The sequence below is a fragment of the Pocillopora damicornis genome, chromosome 11, assembly GCF_964200805.1.
Source record: "Pocillopora damicornis chromosome 11, jaPocDami1.2, whole genome shotgun sequence".
In the NCBI taxonomy this organism is placed as follows: Eukaryota; Metazoa; Cnidaria; class Anthozoa; order Scleractinia; family Pocilloporidae; genus Pocillopora; species Pocillopora damicornis.
In genome coordinates, this window is record NC_142680.1 from 21,960,899 (window position 1) to 21,976,182 (window position 15,284).

General features: G+C 38.3%; 1 protein-coding gene across 1 annotated transcript; it reads right to left on the minus strand.

Annotated features, from left to right (window-relative positions):
* Nucleotides 1-7,363: 7,363 nt before the first annotated feature.
* Nucleotides 7,364-14,036, minus strand: LOC149038261 (uncharacterized). Its single transcript, XM_089187186.1, has 2 exons — nucleotides 13,647-14,036; nucleotides 7,364-12,931 (listed from the first exon to the last, which is right to left on the minus strand). The coding sequence occupies exon 2, from the start codon at nucleotides 12,860-12,862 to the stop codon at nucleotides 9,983-9,985; it is 2,880 nt and encodes a 959-aa protein (XP_089043312.1). The 5' UTR covers nucleotides 12,863-12,931; nucleotides 13,647-14,036; the 3' UTR covers nucleotides 7,364-9,982.
* Nucleotides 14,037-15,284: the final 1,248 nt, after the last annotated feature.

The window sequence follows — 15,284 nt, forward strand, 5'->3', positions numbered from 1 at the left end:
TTAAACATTTACACGGATTATCATAAATGTTTTGAATTAATTAACGATATATTTTACAAAGTACAAGTTAACGAGCTTTAAATAGCCTATACTGAGTTAATAATATTCTAAATTTGTTCAGTTTCTCGTGAAATAATGGCTCTACCTTCTCGAACGCACGTGTACGCTTGGTAAAATCCTACCTGACATAAAAAATTGAAACAGGGCTCTTGTTTCGCATTCTTGGAGTTCCGGTAATTCGAGTTTTTATTGAACGAATCGGTTGACAATGCTGCACATGTGATGAAAGTTTTTGAAGAAATCTGCCGCACAATTTTCCTCTGAACAGTTCAGTCGACCAAAACGACACAGTGCAGAGTTAGGTAACGAATAGTATTGTCTATTGAAACTAAAGCTCGTTTGAAAGCTGCGGTTTTTCTAAGTGAGCGAGACGCTGAGCGTTTAGTCCGATTTAAAGACTGCATTGAGCGAACATCAACAGATGTTTCAAAACCGTTTGCTTCAAAAAACTGAAAATCTAAAATGAGTCCGCAGTGAAGACCGTCAAACGAATTAATCCTTTGTAAACAATATCAGAGCATTGGATAAAACTTAAAAAGTGGTCTAAGAGTGGTCGTCTGTGAAAATCGAGAAAAGGTGTTGAAAATGAAAAAATTAACATTTTTTCAGACTTTGCCAGAACATAGGTATAAATGGCCTTAGTTATGGAAAAATATAAAAAATGCCGAAAAAAATTATGTTGGGAGAACGGTGGCATTTTGTGTTTTGGGGGTTCATAACCGTGTTTTCCCGGTGAAATAGTGCACCTCAAGATAACGGCCGAAGAAAACTTATTTCGCCAGCAATTCGGAAACAACATAACAATTCTAAAACAAGAGATGTTTTTCAAAGGTTCTGAAGTATTTTTTCCAAGATTCCTTAAAAAACGATTTTTTTTAACGAATTTTCTAATTCAGGTGAAATTTCATCCATCAAAACATAGCTCAACTTTGGCGACTAAAATCGGCCATTGTCACATGGCTCCATAAACTGACCATGAGACAATAATCATTGTCAAGAACAAGGCTTCTTCTTTTAGAAACTGCAATAAATTTTTTGGGCTATTTAAACCACTAATTTTTAGAGCGATTTATATAAGCGTATTTGAGCTCAAGAGGCGCGTTGCGTGACCAACGTGACTTGCACGTCACATTAAGAAAAACATTACCAAAACACTCGAATTCCCTCTTATATCATATAAAAACTTCGAAACAGGTCTATTTCATATTAAATATACACATAATTTTCTCCTGGAGCCAAAAATTCATGGCAATCTGGGCAATCTTCGATAGTCTAGTATATGCAAATTGCTGGTTTATGTTGTTACAACGGTCATATTCGCAACTAAGCAACTAATACCAACCCAACGATAACAAAAACTTTTTTAACATCAGAAGGAATTGCCCAGGCTATAATTACACAAAATGTTACCTTTAGAAGTGGTTTCCATGCCAAGAGCATGCACTTTAGCCCGCTCCACCCTTTTCAAAACTTATCCATGTGATTGCGTCACACACAGGAAGTCGATTAAGTGAGAATGATACAGAAGATGACCAACGTTTTTAACAGAACAAGGTTAGTCTTTATAAAATCCTTTCGATCTAAAACATGTGTATGTAAACGTGAGGTTTTCACTGCCAATTTTTTTGTAACAAAGCTACAAAGGGATTATGTCGTATCGTAGCTGTGTATGACGCATATGCACCTATTGTACTTATTTCTCTCAAGGCAGTTGGAATAATGTTGGTGTCCCTCTATTCCAGGAGTCATTACTTTCTGAATACGAAGACTATGGTCACTTCCAGCTGGAAAGTTCCTATTTTTCTTTGCACTTACACGACTTTATCAGTTCATTGATCAGACCAACGTATGGCGCTTTTCGTGTAGCAGGAAGGGAATCAATTTCCAAGTGGAAATATGTGCATATATCTTGAAGGAAATAAATAATGAAACGAGTAAGCTTGTTCGTGGCATACAGTTGACAGAGGTGGTATGTGTCATACAAAATGGGATGACTAAGCTGGCACTCTTGAATTATCTTGTCATGAGCTGAGGAGTATGCCATTTCTTCATCAATGGCTGGTACATCGATCTCTGCTACCGATCCCGCCTGTTTGATCTTTGCTGCTGACCTTGAGAAATACGACTTTATCTGCTGCGGTGATAAAAACTCGCCAACAGCAAATCGACGCTCTCCGTTTTCATTTTCATTTATCACTCGCAACTTGGGATGGATCTTCTTTGTAACCAGTCTCCTGGCCAAGTTTGAACTTTTCATCGAGATAATTCTTTTGGTTTTCGTTGAAATGCTTTGATTTCTTAGACGCCCTCAGTGCCCAGCCTTCCGAAAGTTTTGTCGAGCCTGACATCAGTACAGTAAAGCTGGCCATTTGAGGTTGTGTGCTTGTTTCTTCAGTCAGCTTTGGCACATAGAGTATCTTTGCTTTTATCAATGAGGGTAGTTTTCTCTTCTACTATCCTGATACTATCTCTTATCAAGGTGGCGGTCAGGATGGAATTCTGATGTATACTCACGTGACCCCCACCGGAAATGAAGCGTAGATGTTAAAGCATAAAGCTTTTGAGACTGTTGCAGATTCATGCCTCGATCACCTTTCCGAGAAGACTTCCCATGTGGAGCCCAATCCGATGGACAGGAGCATTTTGTTTTTACTGCATAACCATCTAGTCCCGAAGTCGTCTCTATGTCTGGGACAAATTGAAAGTTCTTTATGGCTTTCCTCGACTTCAAATATACCTGAAAAAGCGAAGTCGTTTACTTGTTCACTCAGAATGATAGAAATACAAAGCAAAGCAAACAAGCAAACCAAACAAACACACACACACACACAAACAAAAACATAAGACAACGAAACAAACAAACGAAATTTCATATCACGGGAACTTAGTTTGGTGAAGAGGGTGCGCAATTCAATGCGAGCCCCAGCCCTCCCCCAGACCCATTTCGTAAAATAATGTAAATATAATGAATCTTATTTTTAAAAATTATATAATATGTGTACTTATTAAATAAATGAATGAATGGATGAATAAATAAATAAATAAATAAATTGTAGGCACGGACCAATGCTTTATATTTCATGACAACATATAATGCTGACTGGCATCCTGTTGTCTTGGATTCAAGCGTTTATGTGGATTCAAGAGATAAATCTTAAAGCAAAGATAAAATCAAGGGCGTTGAACTGTGTCACGTTATAACCTCATTGATCTTAGTGCAAAATAGAAAAGCAGGACAAAGAGTGATACAGTATTTGCCTTCGCTAAACATTCTTGACATCTTTGATAATGAGATATTTACCTGCTCTGGCGAGAAGAAGAATGAACTCACTTTTCAGCTGAGCATCATGGCATTTATATGTTTTAAGATGACCTTGGATGTCTCTTTTGCACTTAGTTAGGACTATGCATTTACTTTCTCCACTGGTCTTGCGGGAACTACAAGAACCACCAACGAGCTCGATGAAGTAAGAGGCTTTGAACTTTGACAGAGCAAAGGTGCTGAAAGTTTATTGTGTAAGAGTTCTCTGTGTTAAACTGAGAAAAAAATAAAAAAAGATCAGCTAATGCGAATTCCTACCTGGTCCGGTAAATAGGGCAGTCATAGCTGGGCCAGTTATTTTGCTAAAAAAAACTAATCCTAATGTCCCAAACAAACTTATCATTTTAAAGGAAGAAGACAGACGAGCAGCGAAACAACACAAGAAGCACAACACGAGTTCTGTGCGGAAGCTAGAAATGGTTTTCAATTTTTTAAATGCCGTTTCAGGGTAAACATTACGGAACTGATCACTCAAATCATATGATTGCTTTCTAAATATTAAGTCATTATTTTAGAGAGCAAAGCCAAGGTTATTTCGTCTTTATTAGGAACATTCAGCTGTCATTGCACTTGCAAGTGTGTTTCAGAAAATTCAAAAGGCTTCATTAAAATCAAAAATATTTTTTTTTCTTATCGCGATATTACTCCAATGTCGTGTGTTTAAGCGAAAATCTCCAGGTCTCTACAGTTTTGGTGAAACTTTTGCAAGGGTCTGCTTAGGATCATGCTTATGACCACAAGTACTACTTTAGCAATGACCGAAAAATCAGAATGACCAGTAATCGTCCGTTGTACCTTTGCGGCTTACACCAGTCATTGCCAAGATTTGTGTCACAAAATGCGTCCCTGTTTCATGAATATAATTTCAATTGCTGACGCATTGAGAAATGAGAAATTTAAAGGACTAAAATAGCGTCCACGTTAATCATCTGACAGCAGACTTGTAGTTCAGTGACCTGAGCTTAAAGAAAATCAATTTTGCGTTCATTCGCCGTTAAGCAAATTCATAAATCTATTCAGCTGGTGTCTATTAATCTTCATTTACGGTTTAACAGTCAAACTGTCGAACTGAACTGTCAAATCGAAATAGAAGTCAAGCTATCACACGAACGAAAACGGATTTGAAGAGAATTTTGGCAGCTCGTTGAGCCCGTTAAGAGCGTCATGTGGAAGAAAATGTTTAAGCGGTTAGTGTTTTAAGTACGTGGTATCTCTGGTTTGTTGTGTTTCATTTCATCAAAAAAAATTAATGCAGAGTCTCGACTTGACATTAGCTTTCTTATGCAAATATGATACCACTATTAGGATTGGAACCGTTTAAAATGAAGAAAAAAAGAAACAGTTTACTGATCTTAGCTGAACGTCACGTTAAATGTGAAAGTAGGTTACTGGCACATGTCGAATCCAGTGGCACGAATTCCTTGGTATATAGGAAGGTCTTAAGCGCAGTTATTCTTCCGCGATTATTCCACCTTTGTGATAGCATAGTTCTACTGAGGATGAGGATGGAGATTTACAACTGTGTAGCTGTGTCTTGTTGGAGGCATTACTTAGTGTATTGATTTCTTTGTATGATTGGCAAAATGGGAGTAAAATTTATTATCTAAAGTAAACGTGAATCGAATTTACATTATTCAGAATCAATAGTGATGTTCGTGAATGATTTTGTTTCAGAAATATTTCCCACCTTTAAGAGTTTGAAATTTAAAGCCTCAATCAACTCGCCATCTCTGTGTCTTCACGCCAAACGAGACACGACTGCGCTGGAAAATGCTGCGTTTTCTTTGAACGACGCAAAGGTTTTCATCGAGTATTTAATGAACCTTGGAGAAAGACACAAAGCATGGAACATTTCGATGTATGTATTCTGTTATGCCGATCAAGGTTACTTAGAGAGGTAAATATTGTTGTATAGAGCTGTATAGTAATGTAAACTGCAGTAGCGAGAGGTATAATGCTATCTAGGGGTAGATATTGTTGTATAGCGCTGTATCGTGATGAAGAGTGCAGAAGAGTGAAGTATAGTGGTATCTAAGGGTACATATTGTTGTATAGTGCTGTATAGTGATGTAAACTGCAGTAGCGAGAAGTATAATGCTATTTAGGGGTAGATATTGTTGTATAGCGCTGTATCGTAATGTAGAGTGCAGGAGAGTGAAGTATAGTGGTATCTAAGGGCACATATTGTTGTATAGCGCTGTATAGTGATGTAAACTGCAGAAGAGAGAAGTATAGTACTATTTAAGGGTACATGTTGTTTTATAGCGCTGTATTGGGGTGTAAACTGTGGAAGAGGGAAGTATAGTGCTATCTAGGGGTACTTGTTGCTTTTATGATCCATGAAATATTTTTTCTCGCGCGAAATTGGTGTAAACGCAGTAAGTGACTAAATATCCCCCAGCTAATACTGGGTACCAGTGATATCCGAGAATATCATGCAAGCGATATTCCCCAATTCGCAAACCTTACGTCCACCTCGATAAGTCTTCGTTTCAAATTTAATTCAATTCAGTGAGCTGTTCATAAAGATTCTTTCACGAGCGTTGCAAAATAATTGAAGGATAAAAATCACAATAGCCTCTATTATGCACGAAAATATGTTCGAATATTTGTCCTTGGACATTGTCCCTCGAAGCTCACAGTTTTGGCATCTTGGAATAGGTAATGTCCGCGGACAAATATCCACAATTATTTTCGTGCCAAATTGGAGCAATAGATTATAGAGCGCTGTATGGTGGAAAAAATTCAGTAGAGGGAAGCATAGTACTATTTAGGGGTTCATATTGTTGTGATGCGCTGCACAGTTACTTCATTTTACGGATTTACAGTGCTACTCAGGGGTATAATGTTATATTGTGCTGTATAATTTTAAAAGTTGCAATAAAGGGATGTATAGTGCTATTTAGGGAAGGAGGAGAGGGGCATATAAGCGTACGTATTCGAGGAGTTTTTTCTACAACGTAAGGAGACATGGAGTCCAATAATCGACGGAACGTGTTTGCTCCTAATGAATCTCTCGGGCTGTTATCGACTACCTCTTAGGAAGCATTACAATAACTTAACCTTTCTTGATTATTGTCTTGTCAAAACACTTTTTCAAGGTCCTCTCTGCGTCTACATCCTAGATGACGGCTACCGACTCGGAGAAGTCTGTGGATTGGCCTGCTGCCATCTTGGACTCGCGATGTAAGTGGACCCTGGGCGAGAGTTTGGTCCATTCCCAATCAGATGATAGAAGAAGCCTTAATTTGGACATTGAAGGACTCGTTTCCAACAAAATGCATCGATTATGTCGCAGAGACTTAGACTTTTATAGCTGCTACTGTGATGAGAGGACCGAGGAGAGCAAACACTGGCAAGTGAGACTGAGAATGAGTCGAAAGGAAAACTAAGATTTTACTAGACATGATGTTAAGAGGACACCATCCTAAAGTGAACAAAATAAGCATAATAACAACTACTCTGGGGAAGTAAGGAGGTATATGAGTTGTAAGAGACCTGACGTTCCGCGGGGATTGAGACGAATGAAAACTGAAACAGACAAGGAGAAAGTCGCGTCTAATGAAGCGCGTAGAAGAATAAAGTTGAGGGCGATGAAAGAAGTGCGCGTAAAAATGGGAATAAAGGAAAAGTAAGATGAAAAAACGGGAAGGAAGAAAAGGAAGGAGAAAAAACAGATGCACAAATGTGAAAAGGTGTAAAAAGGTTAAAAGAGCGCACACAGGTAACAGTAAGAACACGTCCGTCGGCATTCAAAATCGTGTGACAATATGGAGAACGGTAGACAGTGAAAGAGACACAATCGAAGAGTCGACGAGCGTTTGTTAAGTGGGTGGGGGCTTGAAACATGTAATGTCAGTACACTGTCAGCTGCAACTTGGCGCGCGCAATTCAAAACAAGCATTGAAGTCCTCGTAGGATGTTCTCCCTGCATCTCACGCGAATCCTTAGAATATGGAGACAGACAATGAAAACAAACGCAGTTTTTGTATTTTATACACTCTCTATTTCTCTTACACAAAAGAGTAAAAAAAAGTACAATACAAACTGCATTAAATTGTTCAAGGCATTAAGTAAAGTACGCGCTAAACGGAGACACTAAAATGAACCCATTTATTCCCAAGATTGATCATAACTTAAATTCTCCTCACAAAATTAATGCACCGACAAACATGGTGTCAATAAGAATTAGAGAAAATCTAAACCAGCGGATTATTTTTCACTAGAAACGTTATGTTTCATCGAATTCTCAGAATGAAGCAACAAAGAAACACATTCTTATCAGTTGGGAGAATTTTTCTTCACAACTTGGGAGTTAATGAGTCAATGAATAAAAACTTAGGTAAATGAACAAATAGCTTCAACTTTAAATACAAATAGCATCAAAACAATTCACACCAAATACACTGATATCATAAAAAGAATGTTTAGTCGAAATTGTCCCAGCTTGTTTTTAAAATCCTACGTTACATCATATTCAACCATGTGCAAGGTTAACTATTACATTTTATATCAGCATATACCAATGGCAGTTATGAAAATCTGTCAAAAATTAACATTGATTTGACAAAAAATTCTTTTAAAACAGCTGTGGTACAGCATACCTTAAACTTTTGACCACATAAGGGGTTCTAATTACAAAGCGTGCTCTGCATACCTAAGTATAAATTCTTAGATCTAAGAAAAATATCATCAGACATCTCCAAATTATACTAAAGTAAATTTAAAGCCCTGAAAAAAATTTGAACAGGAAATTTTCCAAAAAATGCAAGTTTTATCCTGAAGCCCTGAACCTTTTTAACTACGGCCTAGATTTACATTTATTCATGAACATTTTCACCAAAATAATTCCCATTGAGGACTACATAGCTTACTTCAAGTATTTCCCTAATTTATTGGCGTAAATATTTTCCAAATGAAAACAGCAAATTCCATGTCACCTACATTAAAAGTCACAGCAATGGAAACTTCAGTTAAAGTAAACTCTGCTTCGCTATTTCCTTGTTTAGATTGCATAGACAAGTTGTCTCTGTCGTCGTTCTCTAAAACAAACTGATGAGCGTTTGATAAAACGCACTAAAATTGATCAAACTCGTTTGATTGAAAGCAGGCCGTTGTAGCCAGCTCTTTGACTTGTTGTAGGCCTTTTTCCTGAGAAATTTCAATTTTTGTTTCAACATTTGTAAGAGTCATATTAGAAAAGTCAAGCGGGCGGAAAACAATTATAGGCCGGGCCCACGGGACTAGAGGCTGGCCACACCCCTGAGAGTAGGTCTAATGTCTCTAACATATGGTCAGTAAATTCAACAACATCATCTCTGATGATTACTTCTTCAAATTAAGCTTAGAATGGCAATCTTGGCACTGATGGAATTAGATTGCATTAAAATGGATTGAAAAAAAATTGAAAATGATAATCAATTTTTTTGTAAAGATAATTGCAAATTGCAACAAAGTAATTTATGACGTAGAAAAACCATTAAGATCAATTCACATATGGCTGCTAATTTTGCAAATCAGATTTTTGAAATTAAAATTTCACCACCTTTTGCAAATGACAAACTGTTTCTTTGCTTATCAAAAGCTTAGAGTTTCAACGTAATCAAAACCCGGTGGACAAGCTCCTGGTTGTGTACAAGAAAAGAAACCTTTAAATTATTTTACACATAACTGATTGCAATAAAGGAATAGATCTGAGTGTCATTTTGGCGAAACGAAAACCTCGTAGTCGTTTTCAACAACTTCAGGCATTAACAGCAGAAGCCTTGGTGCATCTTGTTCTCTTCGGAAGCATCTAAATTTGTAAAGGTAAAAAAATAGCAATTTCACTGAACAAAATATACTGAAATAGTCTGTTTTATTTCTTCACCAAAGTAAAGTCACACATCTCAAGTTCCATTTAACAAAAAAGTGAAAAGTAATGAAAAATAGCCAAAAAGCGCCAAAATAGAGAAGCATTTAAACCTTCCAAATTCCTGTGTCATTCATTTGAGATGAAATAAAAAGTTTTCATTTATGTGATTTCATATTCAAATTAAATTTTCTCTTTCCTTTGCCAAGAAGTCCAGAGTGACGTCATCTCCAATCAGCAAAAAGGGCGCCCAGTATTTGATGTCGCGGAACGTGTCTGATTCTCTGAGGCTTTTCATGGCCAGGTTCAGTGACTCGCTTGCTGGTTTACCTCATGCAAGTTGTTGATAAAAGTGTTTCATGAACTCAAGAGTAGCCTCGTCATCAATCGCCCACAGGGACACCACAATAGATCGAGCACCAGCCCCCAGAAAAGCGCGTGCAATGCCAACCACACCTTCAGCCTTGATCTCGCCCCGGCCGCTGTGGCAGCAACTAAGCACAACAAGTTTGGCCCGAAGTTGAGCATTCAACACATCTCCAATTGTTAAAATGTAATCCTCCTCCGTTGGCACAGTAGACATTCGGTGTGGGTCAGGTGTAAGAGCAATTTCGCCAGTTTCCATACATCCGTGTGCCGCAAAGTGAACTAGGGAAACGGAACTGAGTCTTTTCAACACCTCTTGTTTCGTGGCCTGACTGCCAATGATTGGTGTGATATTCAGAATTTTTCCGATCATTTCTACTTCTTCACGGAAGCTGCTTGAGAACTTTCTCTCCCTCGCTGCTAGTAACCTCGGATACCCACGGATCTCCTACAAGTAACGCACCGCTGCTTTTGTGATAATCATCTGGGCAATCAGCAATGAGTCTAAGACTTTCTAACGATGGAGCGACTCGGATTGTGAACGATTCACACAGGTATTTAGAATTACCATCCTTCAATGCAGCGTAAGGAGCGATCCACAGGGGTCCATCAGGAATAATGAGTAGCTCATCCCCTTCAATCAAGTCAGTCAACGGCTTCCTAACGATATCATACAAAGTGCTCAAGCATCCGTCTTGTTGGATGTGAGGTTGAGGCTTGGCTTCTTTGGTTTTCTCATCCACTTTTGAACGGCCCTCCCTCAAAGCATCTAAAGATCGATTCTCGCATCTCACATTAGAACGAACACCAAGTTGTGTATAGACACCGAGCATGAACGCCTCAAAGGACAGGCTAGATCCACTATTATCTGAAACAAAACCTTTGAGTTTACTTTGTCTTAACTGAACTTGTTTTCCTTCGGACACAACCCAAAGATTGACGTTAGCTTTGTCCACTGCCTGAAAGACAGTGTTTGATGGAACGTTTTTTAAAACTGCGCAATCTTCATCTTCTCCCTTGTGGTGACTTGTTCCACCACAAAAACTGGATTCCATTAGGTCGGTCAGAGCTTGAGCTCGTCCTTTCTCAGCAACAAATAAGGCTTCATCTACATTACCTTGTTCTACGAGAACTCTCCACAAACCCGTATACGCCACTTGATGCTGATTTCGAAAATTAACTTTCCACTCATCTTTAGATATTAGAAGTGCTCTCAAGGAATTGAATAAGTTTATGCTAGCTTGATAATATTCAACGGCTTTTGGCAGTCTACCTTGTAACTCAAAAACCAATCCTAATGAAGAGTAGGTAATTGCCTCCCAGGATTTGTCTCCTAATTCTTGAGCTATTATAAGATGTAGGTTGTGGTACTCTATGGCTTTTTTAAAATCACCCAGACTGTCATAAGCATTGCCAAGATTGCCATAAGCAGCACCCTCCCCATGCTTGTCTCCTACTTCTTTAGCTATTTTAAAATGTAGGTTGTGGTACTCTATGGCTTTTTTGAAATCACCCAGACTGCCATGAGCAATGCCAAGATTGCCATAAGCGTTACCCTCCCCACGCTTGTCTTCTACTTCTCTAGCGATTTTAAGATTTAGGTTGTGGTACTCTATGGCTTTTTTGAAATCACCCAGACGGTGATAAGCATTGCCAAGATTGCCATAAGCGTTACCCTCCCCACGCTTGTCTCCTACTTCTTTAGCTATTTTAAGATGTAGGTTGTGGTACTCTATGCCTTTTTTGAAATCACCCAGACGGTGATAAGAATTGCCAAGATTGCAATAAGCGTTACCCTCCCCATGCTTGTTTCCTACTTCTTTAGCTATTTTAAGATGTAGGTTGTAGTTGTCTATGGCTTTTTTGAAATCACCCAGAATAAGATAAGGATTGCCAAGATTGCCATAAGCACGACCCTCCCCATGCTTGTCTCCTACTTCGTTAGCTATTTTAAGATGTAGGTTGTGGTACTCTATGGCTTTTTTGAAATCACCCAGACTGTGATAAGCATTGCCAAGATTGCCATAAGCAGCACCCTCCCCATGCTTGTCTCCTACTTCTTTAGCTATTTTAAGATGTAGGTTGTGGTACTCTATGCCTTTTTTGAAATCACCCAGACTAAAATAAGCATTGCCAAGATTGCCATAAGCAGCACCCTCCCCATGCTTGTCTCCTACTTCTTTAGCTATTTTAAAATGTAGGTTGTGGTACTCTATGGCTTTTTTGAAATCACCCAGACTGCCATGAGCAATGCCAAGATTGCCATAAGCGTTACCCTCCCCACGCTTGTCTTCTACTTCTCTAGCGATTTTAAGATTTAGGTTGTGGTACTCTATGGCTTTTTTGAAATCACCCAGACGGTGATAAGCATTGCCAAGATTGCCATAAGCGTTACCCTCCCCACGCTTGTCTCCTACTTCTTTAGCTATTTTAAGATGTAGGTTGTGGTACTCTATGCCTTTTTTGAAATCACCCAGACGGTGATAAGAATTGCCAAGATTGCAATAAGCGTTACCCTCCCCATGCTTGTTTCCTACTTCTTTAGCTATTTTAAGATGTAGGTTGTAGTTGTCTATGGCTTTTTTTAAATCACCCAGAATAAGATAAGGATTGCCAAGATTGCCATAAGCACGACCCTCCCCATGCTTGTCTCCTACTTCTTTAGCTATTTTAAGATGTAGGTTGTGGTACTCTATGGCTTTTTTGAAATCACCCAGACTGTGATAAGCATTGCCAAGATTGCCATAAGCAGCACCCTCCCCATGCTTGTCTCCTACTTCTTTAGCTATTTTAAGATGTAGGTTGTGGTACTCTATGGCTTTTTTGAAATCACCCAGACTAAAATAAGCATTGCCAAGATTGCCATAAGCAGCACCCTCCCCACGCTTGTCTCCTACTTCTCTAGCGATTTTAAGAATTAGGTTGTGGTACTCTATGGCTTTTTTGAAATCACCCAGACGGCCATAAGCACTGCCAAGATTGCCATAAGGAGCACCCTCCCCATGCTTGTCTCCTACTTCTTTAGCTATTTTAAGATGTAGGTTGTGGTACTCTATGCCTTTTTTGAAATCACCCAGACTAAAATAAGCATTGCCAAGATTGCCATAAGCAGTACCCTCCCCATGCTTGTCTCCTACTTCTTTAGCTATTTTAAGATGTAGGTTGTGGTACTCTATGGCTTCTTTTCCCTGATCTATGACTTTCTTGACATCACCTGAACTTGCACTACCGTGGTCATGACTAATAGGATCTTTTTCCTCCATGGACTTATCTCCCACTTCACTGACAGACTGAAGTCTTAATGACGACAAGATCCCATTGTTTTTGTCAATCTTTTTTATGTTAAGGGTTAAAAATGTGGAAAAAACAAAAATACATAAAATAAATACATATCTTTAAAATTTTTATTTGTCCATAGGAATGCACAACGAAAGTTTCTGAGTCTCTAAGTAGAGGCAAAAGGTCGAAGGCAGAAAGTCTGCATAAGATATGTAAACATTAAAGAGCTTTTTGTTCTGGCTTGTTTTAGAGAGATCATCTACCCAAGTACTATGTATAAACTGGATGAATATTAGTCTTCTAACCCTTTAACTCCCGTGAGTGACCAAAAGAGAATTTCTCCTTACAATAGCAATACAATATCAATCAGATAAGTGTTGAGAGTAAAAAAAAATATATCAATTTAAAAATAGTTAGTTGATGCAATACTGAATTCTCTGTACTAACATTACAAGAATTGTATAGTTGACAGTAAGGACAATTACAAATTTGGTCTGTGAATTAAAGGGTTATCAAAACTAATGTACCAGTTATTGGCATGGATAGTAGAACTAAGTCAAATTGGTTAAAAGGAGTAATTTCATTAATAAGTCATGAGGTAATAACTTCTCCTTTGTTTTTAATCACACACACTTAAAGTATATGAGCTGACAAGTTCCCATCATAATTAATACCCTTCTTTGTATTTTCTCCCTTGAAACATCAAATTATGGAAAATTTTTTCCATTATACCCACGGTTAAAAATGAAAGATTCCTTCAAAGGATACAGCTAGTCCCTTATCACACCAAGTGGTTGCTTCTTCAAATCTCTTCAATTCAACACAAGCAGTGGCTCCTGTAGGCAACAACACAAAGAAGCATACTATTACTGTAGCTCAATGCTGAGAAAAGAACCTGAAACCATTGAAATCATTACAGACCAGAAGAAAAAAACAAAACAAAACAAAACAATACAAAAAAACTAAACGGAAAAGAATAAACAGGCCCTATTAGGTTTGTTAGATTTATTTAGCCTTACAGACAACTGAAACTTCTAAGAACACTTAAATTGGGATCAACAACTGCCACAAAAACACTAAAAGTTAGGTAAGTCCTGATCCTTCTTTTTAAAACAGCTAGATAGTGACTTCAGAGCGTGTCCACGAGAGCACCGGGCAGTCGTGCTACATGCCATCTCACCGATTTCAATGAAACTTTGTCAGTTTAAAGGGTCTAACCCAAAACTCCAGAAAACAGACTGATTTCTGTTTCGTTTCTTTCCGGGGGGAGATAGACCACCCCCCGCTTTTTCTTGGTTTTCACCAAGGAAATCGCTTCAAATAGGTAAAATGTATGAAGCTCTCACTGCGATGGTATTAAACCGATTACTTTTAAGATTTGCACACATATTTTAACATCCTTAATTAATGGCTGCCGCGAGTATCAGTCAGTTTGATCGACGGCTTGTCAATCAACAGAGACAAATATACGATGGTATTTTTAGACTTTTCGATTCATCTAAATATTTGACAACTTTGAGGTCAAATATCTCCCGTTGCCAGAAAGCTACAACACTAATCTTAATTACCCTTAATAACCCATCATTACATCTCTGAAAATCATCAAAAAAATCTTTGGGCATTACCGTATTTTTGTCTTGGATACCTTTTAAAATCTGCGACTGTGACAAGTTTCTCTCAACTACACCTGTCACGCAATTCTTGCTCTAGGCGGTCACTTGACAAAATAAACCTACATTTTTTAGCTCTTTATACAAGATGATTGGTCAAGAAAGGTGAAAAATGTGAAAAACTTTCGAGATAATTTGTAGGAATGGAAAATTTCACGTTTAGAGAGATGCATGTTGACGGAAAATCAATGGGAAAATCGTAGCGTTTCTTTCTTCAGTTTGTTTATTACTTTGAAGATTTGCTAAAATCAGGACATAGGGCTCTTGTACAGAACAAAACATTCATTAGCCTATACGTTGATCGTCTATTATCATTATAATCAGGAGAGGAGATTTTAAGGTCACATGTCGCCTGCTTGTTGATGTACAAGTTCCGAGAGTAACAACTTCGGCTTTTCCATACCGCGAATGACGGGAAACTCTGCCCCCCTTATTTGTTACGAATTATAATAAAGTTCGCATATAACGCACGCTGTCATTGGTTGAAAGAGCGTGCTCTATGAGAGTATAGAGCATAGAGCTGAGCTAGAGCAATTCACATCAGCCACTGCAACCGAGTTTTGCGGCGCTTTCATCACGAGCGATCTTTATGTTCCGGTGAATTCGGCTGTCGTTCATTCAAAAAACACTCGCCTTGAATAGTTTGTTTTCTGCCTTGTCATGTGGAAAAAACTCGCGTGTATTTATGAGCCATAATTCGGCTGAAGTTCACTGAACATTTCACTTCAAGATTCTG